Source organism: Diutina rugosa (assembly GCF_008704595.1).
Source record: "Diutina rugosa strain CBS 613 chromosome Unknown scaffold2_size729309, whole genome shotgun sequence".
NCBI lineage: Eukaryota > Fungi > Ascomycota > Pichiomycetes > Serinales > Debaryomycetaceae > Diutina > Diutina rugosa.
Window position 1 is genome coordinate 570,151 of NW_022995199.1, and position 24,405 is coordinate 594,555.

Here is a 24,405-nt window from a genome sequence, read left to right on the forward strand (position 1 = left end):
TTACGTAATTGCTAAGGTTGTGTATATAACTCAGGGACCGCAAGCCTTTACTCGGAGTATGCGGCTAGTACAGCTTCTATTCATTGTTACCTTCTCGTGGTGTGTCATGGCCAACAAGGTTAGATCAATTGAAAAAGTCATCGAGGGGATCGAGCAGGATGAAGGTGCTGGTGCTCGTGTGCGTCGACTGATTGGCAACATGGAGAGACGCAACTTCAACCCGTTCCTCATGTTCGATCACTTCAAAGCTAAGGGTGCTGCTGGCTTCCCCGAACACCCTCACTACGGTATGGAAACCATTACCTATTGTGTCAATGGCGGTATTGCTCACGAAGATTTCACTGGCAAAAAGGGGATCATCTACCCTGGTGATTTGCAATTTATGACTGCGGGTAAAGGAATCGTGCACTCTGAAATGCCCATTGATGGGCCCAATGGCGAGCCCGCTGAGTTGCTTCAGATGTGGGTGGACTTACCCGCGAAATTGAAGGAGTCCCCCCCTCGTTATCGTGATTTGAGAGAATGGGAGATTCCTCGTTACGAGTCTGACGACGGCAAGCTCTTGGTTAAAGTGGTATCGGGGAAGTCCTATGGCGTTGAATCGTTGCACAACTTGGCCTATACTCCCGTCCACTACTACCATTTCATCTTGAAGAAAGGAGCGAAGTTTTCTCAGGAAGTTATCCCTGAGTGGAACTACTTCTTATACGTTATCAAGGGTAAGGGTCTTGATCTCAACGGCACCAAGGTTCATCAATACGAGAACGTCTTCTTCAACCGTGACGGTAACTACATTGAAGGCGAGCAAACCGACGACGACACCGTCGAGTTCATCATCGTTGGTGGGGAGATGTTGGATCAGACGGTAGTCCAACACGGCCCGTTTGTGGCTTGCTCGAGAGACAAGATCATGGAGGTCTTCCAGAATTACCAATATGCACAAAACGGGTTCGAGAACCGCAAGTCGTGGAAGACCCTCATTTCCAATGGGGTCACCCAGGATATGGTCGACAACCAATTGGGTGGGAACTTGCAAGAGCGTGAGAAGACCCGTAAGGAGTTCCTTGCCAACCAAGCCAATAAGAACGTCAACGACGAGTTATAATGAAACACTAGTATATATATGAAGATTACGCCTAACGAAAACATTATATACTCTGGCTGTAGATTAGTCTCGCCCTATATCTTACTATGTGCAGGACACTGATAACCGATTTATAACGTGCATTGTGCGGCCCCATTTATTAATATCGAGGACCTGTCGCCACTTTCACCGCAGACATGAGACTCGTCCCCTTAGCATTGGCCGTGGGAGCAGCTGCTTCCTCGGTTCAACAACTCCTCCAAGGCGACACCAGCTTCCAATTTGCATTGGCCAAGGAGGAGCTCAACTCCCTCAAACCGCAAATTGATAATCTCGTTGACAAGCTCTCGAAGCCATTGACCAAATTCAACAACGTTTTCCGTTCTAGCAACGTTCAATTTGAACAGGTTTCCAACTCAAACTTTGAAGATTATTCGATGAGGGTGAAGCCTGCTCCTCGCGAGCTTGGCTTGGATACCGCCAATTACTACACCGGGTACTTGGATGTGTTGGAGAAGGACAAGCACTTTTTCTACTGGTTCTTTGAGCTGCGTAACGACCCCACAAACGACCCGGTGATCTTGTGGCTCAACGGTGGCCCCGGGTGTTCTTCGGCGACGGGGTTGTTCTTTGAACTTGGCCCGTCCTCCATCAACTCAACCTTACAACCTGTTCACAACCCTTACTCGTGGAACAACAATGCCTCGGTCATCTTTTTGGATCAACCGGTGGGTGTTGGCTATTCCTATACTGGCGGCGAGCCCATCAAGCTGACGGCAGCTGCATCCAAGGATGTGTTTGTCTTTTTGGAATTGTTCTTCCAGAAGTTTGCTCATTTAAGAGGTAATGATTTCCACATTGCCGGCGAATCGTATGCGGGTCACTACATCCCCAAGTTTGCTGTTGACATCCTCGAGAGAGCCGACCGCTCGTTCAATTTGACGTCGGTACTCATTGGTAACGGCATCACCGACTACTTGGTTCAAAATGCCTACTATGAGCCGATGGCTTGTGGTTTGGGTGGACATGAGCCTGTCTTGGATGAAGCTACGTGCAAACAGATGCACCGTGACTACCCTAAGTGTGCTGCACTCACCAAGGTGTGCTATGATATCTCCACGTCTTTGACCTGTGTTCCCTCGGTAGTCTACTGTGATAAACACATGTTGGGGCCATTTGTTGACACAGGCTTAAATCCTTACGATATCAGAGTTAAATGCGACGACCCTGCTGGTGGCTGCTACAAGGAAATGGAGTATATCGATGACTACTTGAATCTTCAGTCCGTCATGGAAGCTGTGGGGGCGAACGTGGATATCTACTCAAGTTGCGACGAGATCGTCTTCAAGAATTTCATTTACACTGGTGACGAAGCCAAGCCATTCCAACAATACGTGGCTCAATTGATCGAATCAGATGTGCCGGTGTTGATTTACGCTGGTGACAAGGACTTCATTTGCAACTGGTTGGGCAACTTAGCCTACGTTGAGGCCTTGGAATATGAAGACCATGAGGAATTCAAGGCTGCGCCATTGAGTCCTTGGTACACTGAAAACGGGAAACTTGCTGGTGAGGTAAAAAACTACAAACACTTTACCTTCTTAAGGGTGTACGACGCCGGTCACATGGTGCCCTTCAACCAACCAGAAAACTCATTGGACATGGTCAACCGCTGGATCAAGGGTGACTACAGATATGGAACTTAAAAATAAGCAGGTACTGCCACGTTATTGGGATGACTTTAGCGATTGTAGGGATGCTTTGACTATAAAAAAGATTAAAAACACACAACTTGACCGCGCCGAGGATCGAACTCGGGATCTTTTCCGTGTGAAGGAAACGTCATACCACTAGACCACGCAGCCATTTTTCAAAAATTTTGATACAGTGGTTTTCTGTTTTTACGTAACACATGAACAACGCGGTTTTTACGAATCCAACACTTTTTGAAGATTTGAACCTCTTATAGTTTTCTTTGGATGTTTGGAATGGTGTATAATACCCAGAGGGGTCACTAGAGAGGGTATTATGCGGTTTTTTGAGCATGCCTATCTCAATATCGTACAGCCTCGGGCAGATATCACCATAACAATCGAATTGAACTTGTCCAGATAGCAATCACAGAAGTCTAATACTTGAAAACATTCGCTCGAAGGTCATTGTTTAATCTGAAGATGGTTTGGTTACGATTTTGCGATGAGTGGTGCGTTTATTTTGCTTAAAATCATGCAAATATGCAAACTTAGAGGCAGTAAAAGTTCTTCAAGCCCAAGACATTATTTCGAAAGAGTATGTAATAATGATTCAGAGTAATAGACTACACTGTAAGTTAACCGTATCTCCACAATGACATTTAGCTTTGCGATGAGGTTCACATCCCAAAATTATCAGATATACACAGCTGATGGCGAAAGCTACAAAACCATTACGAAATAACAAGAGGACTTCTACGTTCAAACCTACTCAAGTCCTCTCCAGTTTGGAGAAAGCGTATGATTAACGAATTAACAATCCATTATTAGGGTTATTACCCTCATCACGTGCTGGCATGCAGCGCACAAATTTTTTTTCGCATGAATGTCTATAAAGTGAAGAGGCCTCGCTAAAATTTTTCAGCATCTGACAACATGGCTACGTAAGTGCCTAACAAGATGGCTTACCAGAAGTTCATCAACCATGGGATTTCGAGAAGACCACCTGCTTTTGCTAATGCGGTGGTACTCTGTTCTCCTCTGAGTTTACCCTGAAATACAATGGGGACAAGAATAGATGTGGCAGTCTAGTTCTTGTTCGCGATACTTTTGTATCACCATTGTCATTCAGATTTTAACACATCACTTGTTAATTTGGTTTATTCTCGGAGTAGGAACAGTAGTCTCGAAATTTCAACATTTTGTTTCAACGCATCCGCTAACATTATAGCACTCTCAGACCCGAAACCCAAGTCAAGAAGGCTAAGGCCGTCCAAAAGACCGCTGAGGAATACGCCGCGGCCAAGAAGGAAAGACAAGCCGTAAGTACTTTTTTTGATGATGATACCAAACCAACGTAATGGCTAGCTACGGCGATGCTGTCATTCAGTTAACCATCTTTCGGGACTGACAAACGAATACTAACCAAATAGGCTAACAAGTCGAAGAGACAAGCTATTGCCGACAGAGCCGCTCAATACCAAAAGGAATACTACGAAGCCGAAAGAGCTCTCATTGACGCCAAGAGACAAGCTAAGGCTAACGGTGACTACTATGTCGAAGCCCAACACAAGTTGGTGTTCGTCATCAGAATCAAGGGTATCATGAAGATCCCCCCTAAGCCCAGAAAGATCATGCAATTGTTGAGATTGACCCAAATCAACGCCGGTACCTTCGTGAGAATCACCAAGGCCACCACCGAATTGCTCAAGTTGATCGAACCTTACGTGGCTTACGGTTACCCCAACCACGCCACCGTGAGAAAGTTGATCTACAAGAGAGGTTTCGGTAAGGTCAACAAGCAAAGAATTGCTTTGTCGGACAACGCCATCATTGAAGCCAACTTGGGTAAGTTCGGCATCACCTCGATGGAAGACTTGATCCACGAAATCGTCACCGTCGGCCCCAACTTCAAGCAAGCCAACAACTTCTTGTGGCCCTTCAAGTTGTCGAACCCCAACGGCGGTTTCCACAAGAGAAAGTTCAACCACTTCATCCAAGGTGGTGACTTCGGTAACCGTGAAGAATACATCAACGCTTTGGTCAAGCAAATGTTGTAAGTGTGATGTACTCTTACAGTTACTTTTTCAGTTCATGGGTTTATGTTTTAGGTTATACGGAATAATTAATGTATCATAGGAAATAAACTGGTGAACTGTATCTCAAAAAAAAGCATGTAACATTGACATCGTTGCCCGCCCGTGGCTTGGCATGGGAAACCTTTTTGCATGTGAGCCGACTACGGTGCTCGCTTTTCGCTAATAGGGGACAGAAACTAATCTAGACCTAGACGTAGATGTGACGGGGTCAGATCTAATCAAAGTTCGGGCAGTTGTAGTCCGATATCAACATTAATCAAAGTTCCATTGTTATAACTTTGTCGAGAAAATGGCTGGCTCCACCGCCTCGGCATGAGCTAAGACAAGCTCCCGGTAAGTAGTATAGGGTGAGCAGCCTGCACACAGCCCCAGTCACTGGTGCCTGCGAATGGGGTCAATTGCGGGGGTCGCCTGTCCATGCTCTACCGTTAGACCAGGCAAATTCGCCTCCCCCGCCACCGTAGTAGCGACCGCTTGTAGCCCCTACCCTACCGTGACACCCTAGAACTCCGCCTCCCTAGACTGCAGCCAGCGGCGGTGCCGACAGCCGGCGCCGGGCCCGCGCCATTTGCTCGGTTTGCCACATAGTGTAATTTCCGCAATCCGCTCTACTCACACCCACCACTCACAGCACCACCGAAGCACATGGGGAACGTACCAGGGAAAGAGGTCCGTACCCGGCTGAACCTGTACAGCGGACGGGACGCCGCCTACGCCTCGCGCCTGAGCCATCGCCGCAACACCGTGGGGCTGCTGGGCGACCGCCGGGGGCGCAAGCAGGAGGAGAAGGACCGGGCCCGAGAAAACCACTGGTTGGATATGATTGTCCGCATCCTGGAAAACGTCGACGGGGGCTATCTCGCGCCGTTTGGCACCTATAAGCTGAACTTGAACTACCTGACCGACGTCGTGCGGGACTTGATCATCCACCGCCAGCTCGCCCCGTTCTACACCCCGTTACAGGACTACGACCCGCTGTGGCTGGACGAGGAGCTTCTCATCATCGTGTCCCAGTTGCCATTGCACCTGATTGACTTGGCGTACTCTGAGGACGAAGAAGACGACATCGACAACCACAAGATCCACAAGCTGCAGAACTACTACCGGCGCCAGGAGCTGAAGGCCAAGCTCAAGGCGCTTAAGGAAAGAGTGAAGCAATTACAGCGCCAGGAAGAGGCGATGATGGACGAGGAGAAGCTAAAATGGCGGCAGAAGCTCGCTGGCGACACCTCAGTGAGAGTGAGCGAAGACGTGCCCAACCCCGACCTCATGTTGACGCTATATCGCCGGCTGGGAGAATGCCCGATCTGCTTCCTCTACTACCCATTCCCCCTTAACATTCTGCGCTGCTGCATCCAGCCCATTTTCACCGAGTGCTTCGTGCAAATCCGCCGCTTAGACCCCCACCCCCCTCACGACGACCCTGCTGGCCAGGACGAAACCCCCCACCTGCTAATCTCTGAGCCAGCGAACTGTCCCTACTGTGCCCTGCCTGAGTTTGGCGTTACCTACCACCCGCCCACTGACATTCTGGTGGGGATCGGCGGTCGCTGTAAGCCTGGGCGCTTCAGCAAGACCACTACTGGCGGCGATGAGTGCGCCGTGGCCAGCGACGACGACTCGGGGCACGGTCTGCTGACGGCTAGTCCGCCCGCCGGCAGCTACGGCAAGCGGCGCGAGCTGTTGTCGGCGAACGCCCCCGGGGTGATCACCATCGACACCATCCGCCCTGACTGGGAGCAGAAGTTGACGTCGGCCCGCAGCAAGCTTGCCCGTAAAGCCGCCACTGCCACCGCCATCCACGCGTCGAACTTGTTGATCAACGACCTGGGGAGAGGTTCAAGCAGCAGCCGCCAACAGAACTTGGTGCTGGTGGAGGAGCGCATGATCGAGGAGGCGATGCGCCTAAGTATCATTGACGAGGAGGAGAGAAAGCGCAAGCAACAGGTAAAGAAATAAGTGCAAAATAGACATCGGTGCCTACGCGTAGCTCGCCACAAAACCCTATCTGGGGGGCACTAGTGTCCGCAACCGATCAGGGCTCGGGAGCAAGATTTCGGCGATTGGGCGAGCTAGCTAAACTTCGTCGACCAACGTTTTGTGGGCGGCAACTTCCGGTGGCATGCTGCTGTATCCGGCACCAACGGTGCGGGTATACTTTCTCTGCAAATTAACGAGCTCACCCCAAAAAGCAAATGTCGCGCACGCTAAGCGAGCAAAGGAGGAGGCATGCTGGTTAAGGTTAGGGGCAGATACGCGGTGCAGGGGGGCGGGCCCCGCGGTTGCGATGGGAACCCAGACCTCTAGCGTCGTCATCCTCAGACACCGTCATTGTCAGCATCGACAGCGACCAGTCACCCGGATGTGCGGCACACGGGGGGGTAGGCCATTGTTCGTGGCTGGCTTCTGTGATACGTCTGTAGGAAAAAACAATAAGCGGCACCGTGCGAGTCGCGATAAGTAAATAGGAATGCAAAAATAGGGTACGACGAGCAAGCCGTTGGATCGACACGTGAACTGCCGAAACTGTAGGGGCACCACCACTGGGGCTAAACGCTGATCCTCGATTAGGCTAATGGCTTTGAGCGTCCCACGTCAGGGGAGAAAAAAAGTCTATGTGGGAGCAAGGCACAGTTGCCTAAATCGGGACTAATGGGCTCATCCGGCTCATTTGCCAGGGGATGGCGAGACTGCCTCTCATTGTTGTCGTTGACGGTGAATCCCTCGCACGATGCACCCCCAGTGACTATACACCTGACGCTACATGTCGACACGAACGGATCCGCGAATCCCCTCGAGCCGACCCCCTCGAGCCGACCCCCTCGCTAACGTCCGAGGGGATGCTGCCGCTGATCATGGCGTTGTCAAGCGGCGCTGCTGTGTGCTCCTGGTTGCCACCTAGCGGCCCCCAGCTGCCCAGGCCTCCATGCCCGTTTTTACCCTTAACCGAACGCCCCTAATCCTGCGAGGCGGCCACCGGCATTGTCGCCGATGCTGGCGTAGGGCGCACCATATAGGTACGGGGGGTTCTGGCAGATCAAACCGCGTTTTCAGCAGTCACACCACCCCCCACCGCCAGGGGTAGTCTCGATCACCACTTGGCATGGCCATCGAGGTTTCCAGCGACATCGACGATCAATTGAGGAGCAACATCCGCTTGGCCTACGGGCGCAAGACGGTGCGGTTCGCCCTGCTGCCCCAGGTCGAGTCCGATGCCACCGACGACTTCGACCTCGAGCACCCGGTGCTGGACCCGCCGCTTCTGGACCTCGCCCTGCTCATCGACCTCGACCCCTGGATTGAACAAGCGATCGAATTGAGCCCGCCCCCGCCAACTACTTCCAATATTGACCACAACTCCCCACGCAATATGGCCCACACGCTCCACCTTAGCCATCTGATCCAGTCGTATATCGGCTCGCCTCAGCACGCTACCATCCCCCCGTGCTTAATGCTGCTGCTGCCGCTCCTGGCTCAGCTGCTGATCTCAGACGCGATCACTTTAGATGATGTACCCACTCTGCCCCAGCCTGGACCCGTCCATCGCGTGTTTGAGCCAGTGAATCAGCTCCCAGTGAAACGCGTGTATCACCCAAAACTAGGCGTCGTCCGCGAGCTGCCCAAGCTCCGACGAGACTTTGAATTGGACGTCAGCGTCCCCCTGTGTATCCTCAAAGTGAAGTTAACGGGGGTCAACTTCAAGACCGATTTCTCCGCCATTAAACGCCCCATAGTGCCGGCACTGAAGTTTATTGGCAAAGTATATGCGTCGAATGGCACCACCTTGGACGTTAGTCGGAAATACCTCGTCTTCCCATTTTCAACTTGTCTATTGCAAAACGCAGCCGATCTTTGCCATAACTGTCGCCATCTTGCAAATGTCAAGTTGCTCAACCAGTTGTCACAGGAAAAATTCGAACAGTACCCTTGCCAAAGGAGTTGGACATACGGCATTGATCTTGATGGGGGCTTGCAGGACTACATTACCATCAAACACCCCGAGGACGTATTGATCCCGATTCCATCGGCCATCTCTCTTCACGACGCGTGTTTCATGTTTGAACGTTCACTTCCATTATACTCAGTGTTGAAGCGAGTCAAATTCCCATCATCTGAGCGGGTTCTCATGGTGCTTGGTAGCATTGACCGCGAAATCAATGATGCCTTGCTAGTACTCAACCACTTAGGTCTCGACCAACGTCAATTCGTGTTCATGGACCGCCACAGCATCGACGAGTTGAAAGACGAGCAGCTCGAGCTGTATCGCGAACGGTTCGCCCACATGTTGGTATTTGACATCAGCAGTACTCTGCTTCGCTTTGCGAATCATGCTTTGACTCACAAAAACGATACCAATGTGTTCATTTTCGATCAGATGACTCCATGCAGTCGTACCAAGTATTTCGGTGACCATTCAAAGAACCTACACCACGTAAGGTTGGCTCATCACCACAAAGCTGACGCCGTGGAGCTCATGGATATTATCGCGGACATGAATCAAGTGCCACCGGCTGATTTTATTTATGACTCGGTGTCAACTTCAAATACCATTGCATCGCTGTCATCGTCGCTTCTGAGTGATCGTAAAAATCGGAAGGAGCCGAAGCGTCGAGCATGGCTCAATTACGACATGGATGTTGACCTATGCCATGATTACCATGAGCATCAACCAAATAGCCGTGGTCGTACTCACACGTCCAATCACATCAACTATTATATCCGTCACCCAAAGTACCATCGGCTATGCTATAATCCTCGCACATCATCAGCATCTTGTAATGCTGAAAATTCCAACGTGATAATCTTATGAGTAATGACAATGATGACTCCCTATATAGACCTCAATGCGAGATCAATACACAATCTTTTCAACACACTCCAATTGTAATTACGATTACATTTGCCAACAGCACTGCGGCTGTTTCGCTTCACGCGAGTGGATGTTTCTCATTCATCAGTAGAGCTTTAGCAATTGCACACGAACCATAACAGTAATCATGAAGATATTTTGAGTGTGAGTGTTATGTTGGCCACAACAGATTGATAAAACATGTTAACATCTTTTCAAGGTAGACAGCGCTCATGTTCAGCAATTACACACCTACTCTGCATATAGTGGAAGTTAATGAGACAGAGGGTCACAAACGGGTAAACCATCGCTACGATAATCAGAAGCAAACAACCTATGCATGCTGGAACCAGTAAGTAATTATAAAATTCAATTATGGACATTCTCGTTTAAATCCTCTGAAGAGAATAAGACCTCGAAACAATTTGGTCACTTTCGACTTGTTCCTGCATTTTTCCGAACAGGCCTGCATAATCACGGAGACCTCCATCTTACCACACGTAACAGATGACCTGCCTTAGTTGACACCAGGATAATGTACACGATCCACGCCCAGACAGTATCTCTAACGGAAAAACAAAATTTGAGACGCTGAAGTAAAAAAATTGAATTTTTTTTTTTTTTTTTTCAGAATTTTTCAGAATTTTTTTTTTCTCTTTCGGAAACGTCATCTGATTATTATCACACATATTCGAACCTTGTATATCGTGAAAAAGGTATTAGAACATACTTACTTCGTCTCGTTGATAAGTGCTGAACTTGGTAATTTCCCCTACATGGAGGGGAGATACCCAACGCAAGAATAACACGCACTTACAGAGTGACTAGCCCAAATAAGCATCATGACAATATATAAGCATGTCTATCCGGTTCGAAAGATTAAAGTAGATGCCAACACAACCTTTGACAGATATCATGCTCATGAGTTATATGTCCTGCACATAGACATAGACATTGCATTTGCATATCATTCGTTAGACTTAAACCAAGTTTTTCATTATGTATATGACACTCCAGAAAAAATTGAAATACACCACTGCAATGAATACGGTTCAAATATTATCAGGAAGAGCAAGTGGAATTTTTCTGATTTTTCGAATAAAAAACTTCAAAGTGTGATATAAAATCAGGAAAAACTTGTACAGACTTTTAGTTAGCACCATAAAATTCTTTGGCACCAGAAGTATGGTAGATAAATATCTGGGCAGGCTGACGTTCAATTCGAAGTTGCTTCAGGTATGTTAAGAAATAAAATGAAGTAAAAGCCATAAAATTGATCTTAATGCTTTGTGATTATTGTTGGCATCTGAAGTATAGCTGATGTGATTCTGGGCAAGTCAACGACAGATATGACGAAGTTAGAGCGGTGACACTTCAATGGCATTACCTGCAGGACGGGTAGATGGATGCAGTGCATAGTCCTGGCGCTACAGGTGCAAATCGCAAGCAGATCAAATATGATACTACTATCATACTAGCAATACGCTAGACTGCTGGCTGCAGTAGTCTCATGGAGTTGAATCGAATACTGAGGTGCTAGTCATGCTTTCGTGTGCGTTCGCAGATCGATCCTGCATGTAGAGGAGAGTTCATCAACTCAAGAATTCACCATCAACAAGATAGATCAAGTGAGTTCTGATGCCATTTGTATGTTCCGCACGGCTCAATAATATCCATAATAAAAGCAAGAATCTGTTTCCAGGCTAAAAAAAAAAAAAAATAGTTTGGAAAAAAAAACTTGAAAAGAAAATTCGAAATAATTTCAGACGAGCGATGCAGTGTATTATATGCAGGAGTCGAGAGAACGCGAATTTTGAAGTGTGGAGCGCTAGGGTATACGCGATATGTAACTGAGTGAGCTGTGACATACCAAACCTCACACTTGACTCATTCGTTTCAGTATCAAAAGTAGCGCTTCCAAGAATTTAATTTGGATGCCGAGGTACGTATCTCGTCTACGAAAAGTTTTTGCATTTGGAAGTAGCACTCACGGAGATGCAGAATAAAAGACGGTATGCTTTTACATGATGCTCCAGGACCGTCGAGATATAGCCTTGGGCTCCGTTATTGATGATGATGCCCGCGATTAGTATACATTCAGAAGAATACCATCAGTGATAATCGTAGCCGCGACTGCTCTTCTATTAGCGTAAAATGGACCCAGCTGTTTCCTTCATGGCTGTCCTGAACTGATTGCCGAGTACAACATTGCAAAGTGCGCCATGAGGACTGGGGTCACACACCTGCTCCCAGAGAGACCACGAGGATCCCCGGCAGGGTGCACGCCGACTTCAGAGGGACGCAACAAAATGAAAGCACTGTCGGAATCGTGTCAGCAACAGCCATGTCAGAGGCAACCAAGCCACCATACTCTAGTAGAGAAGTAGCCATGACAAAGCTTGGAAATGTGAGGAGATGATAGAGGAAAAGGCTCGCTATTTATGCTGTTCGGCAAGACTCTCGGGGGAAAATGTTCAGGTTGACGACAAAGACTCAAGGAGCAAAAGCGGGCTCAGCATTCCGCAGTCGTCATTGTTCTCATTGTCGTCTCGTCAATGGCTTCGCCCAAATTGTGTGCATTACCCAGCATTACCTAACCGCGCGATCCTTCATTGTGAAGTGGTGGCAACGGTGATAATAGGGAGATCCATCTAAGATCCATGGCGCACGAATACGGTCGGTGGAAAACTAAAAACTGATACCCCAATTTCCTTCCTCTCTTTTGATCCTCAGAAAATTGACAATGATGACTCTTTCAACAAAGGCGGGCACGGTACACAGCAGTGGTCATTGTTCGCGCCGTTGTCTCGTCGACGGTTCTACTTCCGAATTGGGATCATCGTTTAGCATTCCCTTGTCGCGCATGTGGTGGCAATGGAGATGGAAAGGAGGTTTGGTCAAGGGATTAATACAGTTGGTAGCGATAGTAATTGTCTCCCCTAACTTCTCAAATTGTGGTAGGCTCGTTTGAAGCTGACTGTGAGTTCAGTACTCGACGAAGATATGAGCTGCCATTGTTGAATGCAATTTGTTGGAAGGCTTAACAACAGAATTGTTGGTTGACGAGGCAACTGTGTCATAGTATCCTCTATATGGAGGACGGCTAGAATCGAGGCGTGGGCGGCGCTGCTATCCCAACTGTGTTTGCCCCGTTTCGCGAGGCTAATGCGACAGTCACGTGATATCAATATACAGGACCTTGGAGAAACAAGACAACCGAGAGACAGTCTTTTAAATATAAATCAGTAATATCATTCGAATACTATATCAGATTACTGCTTAGACATGAGGTCATTTTGCCATTTTAATGATTTAACAAGCAACTAGCTCTACTGCTAAAAAGAGCCATTAATCGTTCTCATTGTAGATACTCAACGACGAAGACTGAATATTGCTCAATTGCCTTTCTCCTCAAGATCAACCCCCATTGAACTGCTACAGGATTACCATAGCAACCCTCCAACATTTGAGAAACTTTCCGAATATCTCGAGAATCCTGATGACGCAAGCGTGTGTAGAGCGAGGTCACTGTCTTAAACCCAGGGTTTGATTTCACAGTACTAGATTGGTAAATATGTTGCGTGTATGCTGTACAACTATGCTATGGGTTACGCTTCAACTCACTAAAGGTATCCTTGAGAATACTTCTAAGCTTGAATAAATTGATAAGGCGTAGTTTTTCGTTTTTCAAGTGGGCGTTATCCGATGATTGACCACATGGAATTTGTGCAGCGGGAGCTCCAAAGCACTTTTCCAAGAATCTGATGGAGGGGATAGAGCCACCTTCACGAATAAATAAGGGCTTGGTGCCCCAATGCAACTCAATTTTCTCGCCGAGAACTTGGTATACGTGATTGAAAGGATCACCCAACCAAGGCTCAGCAGTATAATAAATGTCCACCGAGAACAGATTTTCCAGTTTTAACGCATCAAATTGTTTGCATAACAATGCTTCGAAGTTGCGTTTGATTTCTTCGAGCTCCTGCGACGGCACGATACGAATCGATACCATTGCCGTGGCTGATTGTGGGATGACTGTATTGTTATTCGGCCCGGAAACCTGAATGTTGTGTACGGTGAGCGAAGGGTTCCGCCACTTGGCAAAAAGGGTATCCAACTTTTGATCGACAATGCCAGATTGCTCTATCTTGGTGTATAATTGCATTTCCTTATCGGTGAGGGGAAGAATCGAGTCATAAAATTCGGGGATGTTGATCTTTTGTGTCAGTGGATCCACGAGCTGGCTGAGAACTTGGATCAAATCCATGGTAGGTTCACGAGAGACCCCACCATCAACACCAGAATGACGATCGGGTTTCAAGGATTTCACGGTAACCAGTGCATTTATGATCCCACGCAAACCATAGTTGAGACAAGGAATCTCATCATCCAACCAATAGGAATTCAGAAGCATCACCCAATCGATGGGTCCTATGTTATCTTTGTTTTTCGTGATGACTTCTTGAAACCCAATCAGACCCGATTCCTCTTCGCCCTCAATCAAAAACACAACATCACACTCAAGTTTTCCTTCCGATGCGAGTTCGGCCACTGCATAAATCGCAGCTAGGACAGGACCTTTGTTGTCACTGATGCCTCTGCCATAAATGCAACCATCTTTACTTACCATTTCGTAAGGATCGGTCTCCCAATCGTTGGCAACATCAACAACGTCATAATGACCATACCAGATCACTCTCGGAGGATCCTTGACGTCCGCCGAAGCCTTGAAACATGAGTGAACAATGGGATTTCCGTTGGCCACGGGTAAAAGCTTTGTCTGATATGCGCCGAGTCTCGCCAAAAGCTTTGACAAGTAGCGAGCACATTTGCGTGACTCTTCCAAATAGAGTTCAGGGAACTTCGACACCGTTTTACACAGGACCATAAATTCCAACAGTTTGAGCATGTGGTCATTGGTGAGCCCTTCCTGGAATTGGACTGGAACACGGGTCATCAAGGTAATATCCCAAAGACATGTTGTCGAACCTCCACTCACCAAGTACGTGCGAGAGTCATCATGGAATATTTCCACTGTAAGAACAGAGTTGTGATTACTCAAGTTGAGAACAGTAGCTGCTGGCGAATAGCTGTTTGTAGACAACATCACCAAGCCTTCACTCAGACCTTTGAACAAGGAGTCTTCGTAGACAGCGAGACTCAGCACTTCTTCGGATTCAAACGACATCTTGCGAATCTGTTGTTGAGTCAGTAAGTCCCACACGTTGATGGTGGAGTCGCTGAGACCGACGTAAAGGTACAGCCCCAGGATCGACATCGACAAGATCAGCTCGTTGTTTTCCAAGCTGGTGACGCGTTTCATGGTTTTGGGATCCCAGACATTGACGAGACCATCACCACCACAGGTGATAAGCTTGTTATCGTGGAATTCCATGCAGTAGATGTAACCGTTGTGGGCGAAGCGGATTTGGTGGTCGACTTCGACGAGAGCGGGGCACTTTTTCCCCGAGCTGTTCTTGCGCTGAAGAAACTGTTTCAGCTGCAACACGTTGAACAGGCCGCCAGGGCCTTTGGAGTCGAAGAACTTGTCGTAGCGATAATTGGGGAGCTTGTCCACCATCGAGTGACAACCGGCGGCGCCAATTTTGCCCAACGGAAGCTGAGTCCAGAGGAGGGACGCGTTCTGAGCGCCGATGTAGATGGTGGACAGTTGCCCACACCATTTGATGGAGAAGATGTCGCCGATATCCGCCAATGAGTAGATGATGTAGCGCACTTCGAGCGAGTCAATGTCCCATACTTTGACGAGCGAGTCGCTGCCGGCGCTAAACAAAAGCTGCTCGTCGTCACTGATATCGAGACAGAGGATCAGGGCGTTTTCAACCAAGAGCTCGCATTTTAGCTGGAAGGTGACGGTGTCGTAGACCAATATTCTGGAGTCCTGAGTCCCGCAAAAGAGGAGCTTGCGACTAGGCGCTGCAGCCACACTTAAGACACTGTGGGGTTGGTGCCATTTGTGAAGGAGCTTGGGGAGGGAGGTGACGAGGCTGGGCGAGCCGATGCGCAGCAGTTCCGGGGTGGCAATTGGTAGCAGGCGCCCGGGGACCAGCACGAATTCCCCCTCGTGAACGGTGTATGGCATGGCGTGAGACATGTCCTTGTTATGATCTAAATAGACGCTGCCAGTGGGTGAGCGTCATGCCACGTGCCGCACTTCCCGATGGGTGAGTGGTAGACAAAGATACGACTAGCTGGGATTTAGAGTTAGACGAAGAGGCAAATTGACGAATGTAGCCAATTGACTGAAACAATTAGACAAAATAAATCGCCACAGTCAACGTAAAACCTCGCCGTAACCGTGTAGTCCGTTGATGAGTCACTGGTAGTCAGCCGGTGCGTCAGGTCATCGCCATCGCGGCTCCGGGCCTCCGAGAAAAAGCTGGGGAGAGAAACTGTATATGTGCGAGACGTGTCACAATTTTGAGGACGCAGCGATATACCCTGAAGACACCTGCCGATAGCCAGACACGGCATTTTCCACCCGGATGAAAACGGCCTCGCCAGCGGTTACCATCAATGGTGTGAGCCACAGTGCTGGTGGGGGGCTAGATAGCACCCTACCGCTTACGTTCGGCGCTGTTTATCATTGCTGACTGTGGTGTCTTCAACGGTGGCGTTTCTCAACAATGGAGTTAATGGTGGCGACAACATTGCCCCCTGGCGTCGGCTCGACTCATCCGGAGGTATAGGGTAGCGACACGGTCAATTGTGTCAATTGTATAGTTTCTCTACGCCGCTACGTGTGCCTGTAATTGGGGCCCTCGTGTCCCTCAGCGTGCTATTGTTCTGTTTGGGACCATGTGGCATCGCGACATTCTGAAAGCGCCCACAATAAAATTCGCCCGGTTCCGCTACCGAATGTCCGCCCACCGTACCCTGCAAACCATGGCGCTGCTCCCTCACCACTTCGACGAAAAGGTCACACTCGCCATCATTGGCGGCACCGGGCTCTACGACTTGCCTAATTTGAAGCCGGTGGCTCGCCTCACCGTGCTGACGCCGTGGGGGTTCCCGTCGGCGCCCATCACCATTGCCCGTACCGACCTGGGCTTCCCCGTGGCGTTCCTCGCCCGCCACGGCCTGCACCACGATTTGTTGCCCTCCGACGTCCCGCTGAGAGCCAACATCGCCGCCCTCAAGCTGTTGGGGGTCAAGGCGATCGTGGCGTTCCTGGCGGTGGGGTCGCTCCAGCAGGAGATCAAGCCGCGGGACTTTGTGTTGCCGTCGCAGGTGATTGACCGTACTAAAGGCATTCGCCCGTCGACGTTCTTTGAAAAAGGGTTCGTCGCCCACGCGATGTTTGGCGAGCCCTTCGACCTACACTTGCGCCTGGTGATCGAAAACGCCGTGCAACCGGGGTTTTTACAAGGGTTTGACGGGGGCGCCGCCCCCACCTTCCACACTAAGGCGGTGTCAACCGACGACTTGACCGTCGTGTGCATGGAGGGTCCCGCGTTCCTGACCCGGGCCGAGCTGAAGCTCTACCGCACCTGGGGCGGGTCGGTGATCAACATGCTGGTGTTGCCCGAGGCGAAGCTCGCCCGCGAAGCGGAGATCGCTTATCAGATGATCTGCATGCTGACGGACTACGACTCGTGGAACGAGCTGGAGGAGCCGGTCACCGTCGAGACGGTGGTGCTGAACTTGAAGGCGAACTCGGCCAACGCGTGCAAGCTTGCTGCCCATTTAATCGACGTGCTTGCCGAGACTCAAGGCCTTGGCGACTCGTTGGCGGGGCTGATGAAATTCGCGATATCGACGCTGCCTCACGGCGTCAAAAAGGAACTTTTGGAAAAAATGCACTTTTTGCATCCCGGGTACTGGGAAGTATAGGCTTAGCAGATAGATCTATGGACGATGTAATTCCGAACGCCCGGCTGACGTGTGGGGACAATGCCGCACGTCCCCGTGCCCACACTACATAAGTGCCGCCAGCCCGTGACTCAAGACGCGCGGCTTATCAACGCATCCCTGGCTCCCTTTCAACGTCGCGGCACTGGTGCTCGCCTGCGCCGGTGCACTGGTTGAACAATGGGCTCGGACGATAAATAAAAAGCACGCGGTATTCTTAATTGCGCCTATAGCCGGTGGGGGGGCAATCTTACATTTAAGCTCGGATCTCGTACCCCGCCACAATTTTTTTTGCTTCTTATCACCCTTAATCGACGGTTAGCGCCACCGTATCAACGGCGTTTGCCCTGAATTATTCACCGCTCCCGCTAGTGTGGTGCTATGCCTATCGGAGATGACGTCTTCGCTTCATGCGCGATGCCAGCGGCACCCTGAGCAAAAGGAACGGCGGTGCTTGCGATGAGAGAGCGAATTTTCACCGCCGATGAGGGAGGGGGGGTGTGGGATTTGCCGACAATGTAACCCCAGATTATAGGTATTGTGAGAGCTGAGATCGTCGCCACGCCGCGGGGTTGCCCCTGCCATACGCGGCGTTGCCGTCACAAGTGTCGCAAACAGGCAACAATTTTTTTCTTGAGTTGGTGCCGTTCCATCCAACGGCACTGCGAACGCCGCGCGCAACTGGCGCAGAGACGCCAAATTGCCCTACCACTACCGGCGGGGTATCTCCGAATGCCGATTGCAACAACGGAAGGAGACGAGCCCGATATGGGGTGCAGCGAGTGAAAATTTGCAGTATATAATATCACCAGGCCCGGAAATTTGGGGGAACATATTGGGGAAATGTCATCAGAAAAAGGTGTCTTGGCCGAGGACCACCTCGACCACGATAAAAAGAACCAGGACATATCATCGCAAATCAACTCCGCCGATGCCCTGGAAGTGTGGACCCCCTCCAACGAAGAAGAGGACCCCGACCACCTCGCCCCGACCCCTGAGGAAATGAAGACGTTGAGACACGTCTCGGAAAAGATCCCCCTTTCGTGTTGGCTCGTGGCCGTCGTCGAGCTTGCCGAGCGGTTTGCCTACTATGGGTTGTCGACCCCGTTCCAGAACTACATGCAGAACGGGCCCAACGACAAGCCCAAGGGGATGTTGGAACTTAACCAGCAGGGGGCGACCGCGTTGTCGTACTTTTTCCAGTTCTGGTGTTACGTCACTCCCATCTTGGGGGGCTACTTGTCCGACACCTTTTTCGGTAAGTACTGGACGATTATGGGTTCCGCCATCGTCTACATCGTCGGGATCTTGATTTTGTTCGTCACCTCGATCCCCTCGATCACCTCGAGAAACACTGCTCTCGGTGGTTACGCCGCCGCCCTTGTCATCATCGGGTTGGGTACCGGGGGTGTCAAGGCGAACGTGTCGCCGTTGATTGCCGACCAGATCCCCAGAACCAAGGCGAGAATCCACACCACCAAGAAGGGCGAGAGAATCATCATCGACCCCAACATCACCATGCAGAACGTGTTCATGATCTTCTACATGATGATCAACGTCGGGTCGTTGTCGGTGGTCGCCACCACTTTCTTGGAACACTATGTCGGCTTCTGGGCCGCCTACTTGTTGCCCTTCTGCTTCTTCTTCATTGGTGTCGCCGCGTTGATCTTGGGTAAGAACGTCTACACCCACATCCCCGTCTCCGACAGAATTGTCGAGAAGACGTTCAGAATTGCCTTCATCGCCGTCAAGAACAAGTTCAACTTGGACGCCGCCAAGCCGTCGACCCACCCGGAAAAGAACTACCCGTGGGACGACCACTTGGTCGACGAGCTTAAGCGTGCCGTGTACGCGTGTAAGGTGTTCATCTACTACCCCATCTACTGGTTGGTGTACGGGCAGATGACCAACAACTTCGTGTCGATGGCGGGGCAAATGGACACCCACGCCATCCCCAACGATGTCATGCAGGTGTGGAACTCGGTTGCCATCATCATCTTCATCCCCGTCTGTGAACGGATCGTGTACCCCTTCGTGCGGAGATTCACCCCGTTGAAGCCGATCACTAAGATCTTCTGGGGGTTCATGTGGGCCACCAGTTCGATGATCTACGCCGCCGTCTTGCAACACTTCATCTACAAGGCTGGCCCCTGTTATGATAACCCCGGTGGCTGCCCTGGCCACGAAAACGAGCCCAACAACATCCACGTCGCCATCCAGGCCCCCGCATACGCCCTCATGGCCCTCTCGGAAATCTTCGCCTCGATCACTGGGTTGGAATACGCTTACACTAAGGCCCCCGTGAGAATGAAGTCGTTCATCATGTCGTTGTTCTTGGTCACCAACGCCGTCGGTGCCGCCATCGGTATCGCGTTGTCGTCGGTGTCGAAGAACCCCAAGTTGGTGTGGTTGTTCACCGGGTTGGCGTGCTCGTGTTTCCTCGCCGGGATCGGTTTCTGGATCTGCTTCCACAAGTACAACGACAAGGAAGAAGAACTCAACGACTTGGACGTCAACGACGACCACTCCATCATCGACATCGCCCCCATCCCCTCTCAAGCTCATTCGGGAAAGAGCTTGGCCTAATTTTATGATATCTAGACAGTCACTACATTATGATGAGATAGATTTACGAAATAATATATGAAAAGAAAGAACATATAGTTGTAGTCGCGCAAACACCTTAATTAGGAAGGCCAATGCGCTTGACTCACAGGTGTGCGACTGGTCTCAGTTACACTACCGCTCCAGTGGCAATACTGCATATAGTCATGCGACGGCCTTTCAAAGTCAGCGAACAGTGCGGCCTCATGATCAGGATGTCTCGAACACTAATATCGACGAGACAGCTAACAAAGAAGGCGGCTGCCAAAGTCATACCAAAGCCGGCCAACCCCGCTATCGTCCCTAATGTTGCTGCGGCTTCAGTGGCGTTGAAAGCCGCTCCCGACCACATCAGAAACGCGCTGCTTGAGGAGTTATACGAGCTGATGGGTTCGACCATCCCGCAACAGAAACCGGAAAACCACTACGTCGATTTCATTGTTCCTGACAAGTACATCAAACTGAAGGTCGCTGATATCCCCACGGAGAAGGACCACCGCATTATGGCTGAACTCGATAAGTTTATGACTACCCACGACGAAGACCAGCTTGTTCAGGCGCAATACAATCTCATCAAGCTCTATTACGATAAAGACACTGATCTGTATCAGCCGTTACCCGCGCATTACCTTAAAAAGCTGTTACTGGGGTTGGTTAGTCTTAACCCTGCTCTCGAAAACATTGACGACGAGTATCTTTGGAACCTCTTCCCCAAAGACAAACAATTTGGCGTTCGACCATTCCAAACCGAAGGTCTGTTCAAGGACTGGGAACAGCAGATGTTGGAGAAGACTAAGAAGGAAGCGACGGCAAAGGAGAAGACGGCGCTTGAAACCCGCGAGCTCATGTCTCAATTTGCCAAGACGAGATTCTTCCGCAAGCTGGGCCTGAGAAAGAAGTTGGACCGCAAGTTGGTGAAGAAGTATAAGAAGCTTCGCAATTCTACGCCAGCAGGAGAGGAAGAGGAAGATTAACGAGTCATGATTAAAACCCGAAGTCATTGTATATAGTTTTGCATTAAGTACCGAATAATTAAACTTTAGGACAAAGTATCAAGCTTGAACTCCTGCAAAATATCTTCGGAGCTTTTCTGCTCTACTAGGCCAAGCGCCCGTGCCGTCGCTCTGATTTCGGCAGATATGGGCTTGAGGATGATGGGGTCATTAGGTTCGTCGGCGTCGATGCGGAGCTTCATTTGCGAGATAGCGCTGCGCAAGATTTGGCTGAAATGCTGATTAGGGTTGTCGTGTCCCTTCTCCAAAAGCTGCAGTTGAGATATTTGCGTGGCAAGCTTCCCCTCCTGGTCACTGAGTATCTTGATGAAGCTCGTCCAAAGCGTCAGGTAGCGATGGTACTGGATTGCTCGACTCAGAACGATGGAAATGCCGTTCTGAAATTCGTCTCGCTTTGCCTCAAGTAAACGTTTGATGTAGTCATAGTCAAGCTTTTGGGTGATGGTGTTACCATAATCCTCATACGGGCGGGGTTCAGCTGACTTATTAGGCACAGGGCGAGTTGAGTGAGCCTCGGCATATGAGTTGAGAAGCTGACGAATAAACTCAGACACTTTGTGACGAATCAGCTGAGCCTTTTGAGCACCAACGAAGTACCCCTGTTGGTATGGAGTAGCTCCGTGGTCGTGGTTCATTTCCTCCAATAAATTAGGAGGACTATTCAGGTCATCTGATGGCGTTGTGGCAGCTGCGACTCCAGTGGGAAGCGACAGAGTAGCATTGTCAGTTGTTGCTGGTTGAGAAACACTTCCTACCAGTGCTGGTTTTGGCAGTTCCATGGCGGTAGGATCATATGGTTTCATGCCGATACCAGAGCTAGCGATGGTGCCACTCCTCAGCAGAGGAATAAGCAACTCATCATCATCGTCTTCCGAACCGTCGTTGTCGCTTTGAAGGTTGATCATTACCGCTTTGTCCGAAATGTCGCTGCCGAGTAAATTTCGACCATCGCCCAGACTGGCTAAACTGGTAATAGGTTCATGTTTAGCTGGTTGGTGATGGGTTCTGTATGCTGTGGTAAACGTAACGTCCACTGGGGTTACTTTGCAATACTCCTCGGCATTAGCAATACCTGTGCTCGCCAAGTACAGCAAGATGACGTCCTTGCCGTCCTGCTCCAAGTGTTTGAACTGTTCCACTTGCTTCAGAGTCCGGCTCTCAAGCACTGAATATGTCTTGACAATCTCTTGGTTGACAACCTGTTTCTTTTTGATCAACGCTTCAAGCTTTTGCTGGATGAGGGTGATGTCGTCGTCGATCTCCAGCGAATGGTCCAAAAGCGACGCCAACTTAGCGCCTTCTTCCAGAGTGGGACTCTTGATTGTCGAGATGTCCTTCAAGAGTAACTGTCGCAGACTGTTCCACTCCGCAAGCCGAGCGAGGACATCGTTTACCCGTTTCACTTCGGATTCGTATAATTCACCCAACGCCACGTGGGTTTCACTAAGCTGGTGGTAGTTCTGCTTGAGCATCGATCGTAGCCGACCAAGATTGCCTTCCCCCTTCTCAGCGGCGGCCAGGTGGAGCTCGATGTTGTGTGCGAGCTCATTGTCCAACACCTGGCGTTTGTGGTCGAGATACTTCAACGGGTTTTGCGTCGAGCGCTCTAGAGACGCCACATTTGTTTCAGGCACCGTCGACAACTTTGCCAGCGTCTGGTCGAGCCGGTCCGGGTTGGCAAACAACTGCGACTCCCGGGCGGTGTGTTTGTGGTCCTCCTCGAGCAATTGCGGGGGCAACGACGGGTTTGACGACGCCGTCGAGTCGGCGCCGCCCCGGCGGACCCGGGTGGCCCCATGGCGGGTCAGGGCAAGGCTGATCAGCTCGTACACCGACATGGCACTGCTAGTCCCAGCAAGTCGCAACTGGAAAAGATGATGAGGCGGATATGGGGTGGCGGCGGTATCGAACATCGACCGTCCATTCGGGGGTCGAATCTGCGGTAGTGGTGAGGATTATTGGAGTTTAGGTATCTATGGCGGTGTCAATTTTTGGTGCTACTGATGACTGTGGTGGTCACCGGGGACGTGGCGTCTTACGGTCACGCGCGTCTTGCTCTCACCAATGTATAGATGATAGGAGTGACGGGGAGTCGCTGGGGGGATTTGCGAGGAGTAGCACATGACAGTGACAGTGACACACCGCTGCCTGTGATTCACTGTTTGATTTATCGAGTCATGTTTCTCAGCAGTGATGATGACCGTACCCTGACCCATTGGCTCACGCCACTCGGTGATAACTCCGTAGAAAATTGGGGATCGACTCCTGCCGCTGGAATTACGCAAATCACGTCACCCCGGCATAACTAGAGTATATCGGAAAAAAAAAACATCCCTCGGCGGTGGCACAGGGTAGCGTCAACAAGAATACGAAAACTCCGCAGGGTACAGGGTCTACGAGGCGAACGGGGATAAATGTTTTTGCGACGACGCCGGTAGTTGCCATTGAGAGTGGCATACCACAAGTGTGGCGTCTCCAGCGGTAGCCACGTGCGATTTTTTTTTTTTTTTTTTGGTTGGAATTGACTGCCTCATTNTAGCGGCGATCAACCTCGGTCCCGCAACCCCCAACCTCGCTTATGTGGCCTGCCGGAGGCGGCTTACACAAATGTAGACTGTAAGTAAGCTGGTAGTTTTTCCTTTATTTTGATAAATGAGGCCACTGAGCGACCTCCTTCGACGGTGTTGCTTTTTCGATTACAAACGATTAACCCCACCATACCTTAACTCTGTTGTCGGCCGTTGTCCATGTGATGATGTGCGCTGTATGAGATACATGACGATCTAGACTCCACGTTCGGCGGCGACGATATCCTATTCCGCTTCCGCCTAGGCGAGCGCTGTATTCGGCGGGGAGGGGGGCAGAGGAGGGGCACGCCGGCATGACGTCAAAACGGTAGGCTTATCAACTGAGACAGATATGGCCGACACAGATCGTATCAGAGGTGGGAGATCGGGGAGCCCGTCTCCGGGGCTATTGCTATCATTGACGACACGATACCAATCAGTCGATTAGTACTAGTGGCAAGAAACTATAGCCGGCAAAGGACCAAAAGCAATCAATCGTCGTTTCAGTCCCCACCGCCATCGCCGGGGAGTTTACTGTAACAGGAAGGTCGCCGACGCCACCGATCAGTCGACGGCTGCTGGTGCTGCTGGTGCTGCTTTGCCAATATTTTTATTTTTAGCATTGG

The 24,405-nt window shown here is 50.2% G+C and overlaps 10 protein-coding genes across 10 annotated transcripts; 8 read left to right on the forward strand and 2 right to left on the reverse strand. All coding sequences in view use genetic code 12, as the record gives it.

The window, feature by feature from the left end:
- Positions 1 to 106: 106 nt before the first annotated feature.
- On the forward strand, positions 107 to 1,105 carry DIURU_005007 (pirin family protein; the record flags this gene model as incomplete). The annotated part of the gene is made up of 1 exon (XM_034157942.1): positions 107 to 1,105. One exon carries the CDS (start codon positions 107 to 109, stop codon positions 1,103 to 1,105), a length of 999 nt encoding a protein of 332 aa, XP_034010409.1.
- Positions 1,106 to 1,281: 176 nt separating this feature from the next.
- PRC3 (carboxypeptidase C) lies at positions 1,282 to 2,790 on the forward strand (the record flags this gene model as incomplete). Its single annotated transcript, XM_034157943.1, has 1 exon — positions 1,282 to 2,790. One exon carries the CDS (start codon positions 1,282 to 1,284, stop codon positions 2,788 to 2,790), a length of 1,509 nt encoding a protein of 502 aa, XP_034010410.1.
- A 520-nt stretch (positions 2,791 to 3,310) lies between these two features.
- DIURU_005009 (60S ribosomal protein uL30) lies at positions 3,311 to 4,835 on the forward strand (the record flags this gene model as incomplete). The annotated part of the gene is made up of 2 exons (XM_034157944.1): positions 3,311 to 3,373; positions 4,209 to 4,835. 2 exons carry the CDS (start codon positions 3,311 to 3,313, stop codon positions 4,833 to 4,835), a joined length of 690 nt encoding a protein of 229 aa, XP_034010411.1.
- An 858-nt stretch (positions 4,836 to 5,693) lies between these two features.
- SIP5 (Sip5p) lies at positions 5,694 to 6,833 on the forward strand (the record flags this gene model as incomplete). The annotated part of the gene is made up of 1 exon (XM_034157946.1): positions 5,694 to 6,833. One exon carries the CDS (start codon positions 5,694 to 5,696, stop codon positions 6,831 to 6,833), a length of 1,140 nt encoding a protein of 379 aa, XP_034010412.1.
- Positions 6,834 to 7,977: 1,144 nt separating this feature from the next.
- DIURU_005011 (uncharacterized protein) lies at positions 7,978 to 9,684 on the forward strand (the record flags this gene model as incomplete). Its single annotated transcript, XM_034157947.1, has 1 exon — positions 7,978 to 9,684. The coding sequence occupies one exon, from the start codon at positions 7,978 to 7,980 to the stop codon at positions 9,682 to 9,684; it is 1,707 nt and encodes a 568-aa protein (XP_034010413.1).
- Positions 9,685 to 13,324: 3,640 nt separating this feature from the next.
- Positions 13,325 to 15,838, reverse strand: DIURU_005012 (glutamine amidotransferase subunit; the record flags this gene model as incomplete). The annotated part of the gene is made up of 1 exon (XM_034157948.1): positions 13,325 to 15,838. One exon carries the CDS (start codon positions 15,836 to 15,838, stop codon positions 13,325 to 13,327), a length of 2,514 nt encoding a protein of 837 aa, XP_034010414.1.
- A 764-nt stretch (positions 15,839 to 16,602) lies between these two features.
- MEU1 (S-methyl-5-thioadenosine phosphorylase) lies at positions 16,603 to 17,577 on the forward strand (the record flags this gene model as incomplete). The annotated part of the gene is made up of 1 exon (XM_034157949.1): positions 16,603 to 17,577. The coding sequence occupies one exon, from the start codon at positions 16,603 to 16,605 to the stop codon at positions 17,575 to 17,577; it is 975 nt and encodes a 324-aa protein (XP_034010415.1).
- Positions 17,578 to 18,438: 861 nt separating this feature from the next.
- On the forward strand, positions 18,439 to 20,181 carry PTR22 (Ptr22p; the record flags this gene model as incomplete). The annotated part of the gene is made up of 1 exon (XM_034157950.1): positions 18,439 to 20,181. One exon carries the CDS (start codon positions 18,439 to 18,441, stop codon positions 20,179 to 20,181), a length of 1,743 nt encoding a protein of 580 aa, XP_034010416.1.
- Positions 20,182 to 20,405: 224 nt separating this feature from the next.
- On the forward strand, positions 20,406 to 21,173 carry DIURU_005015 (uncharacterized protein; the record flags this gene model as incomplete). Its single annotated transcript, XM_034157951.1, has 1 exon — positions 20,406 to 21,173. One exon carries the CDS (start codon positions 20,406 to 20,408, stop codon positions 21,171 to 21,173), a length of 768 nt encoding a protein of 255 aa, XP_034010417.1.
- Positions 21,174 to 21,238: 65 nt separating this feature from the next.
- DIURU_005016 (uncharacterized protein) lies at positions 21,239 to 23,125 on the reverse strand (the record flags this gene model as incomplete). Its single annotated transcript, XM_034157952.1, has 1 exon — positions 21,239 to 23,125. One exon carries the CDS (start codon positions 23,123 to 23,125, stop codon positions 21,239 to 21,241), a length of 1,887 nt encoding a protein of 628 aa, XP_034010418.1.
- Positions 23,126 to 24,405: the final 1,280 nt, after the last annotated feature.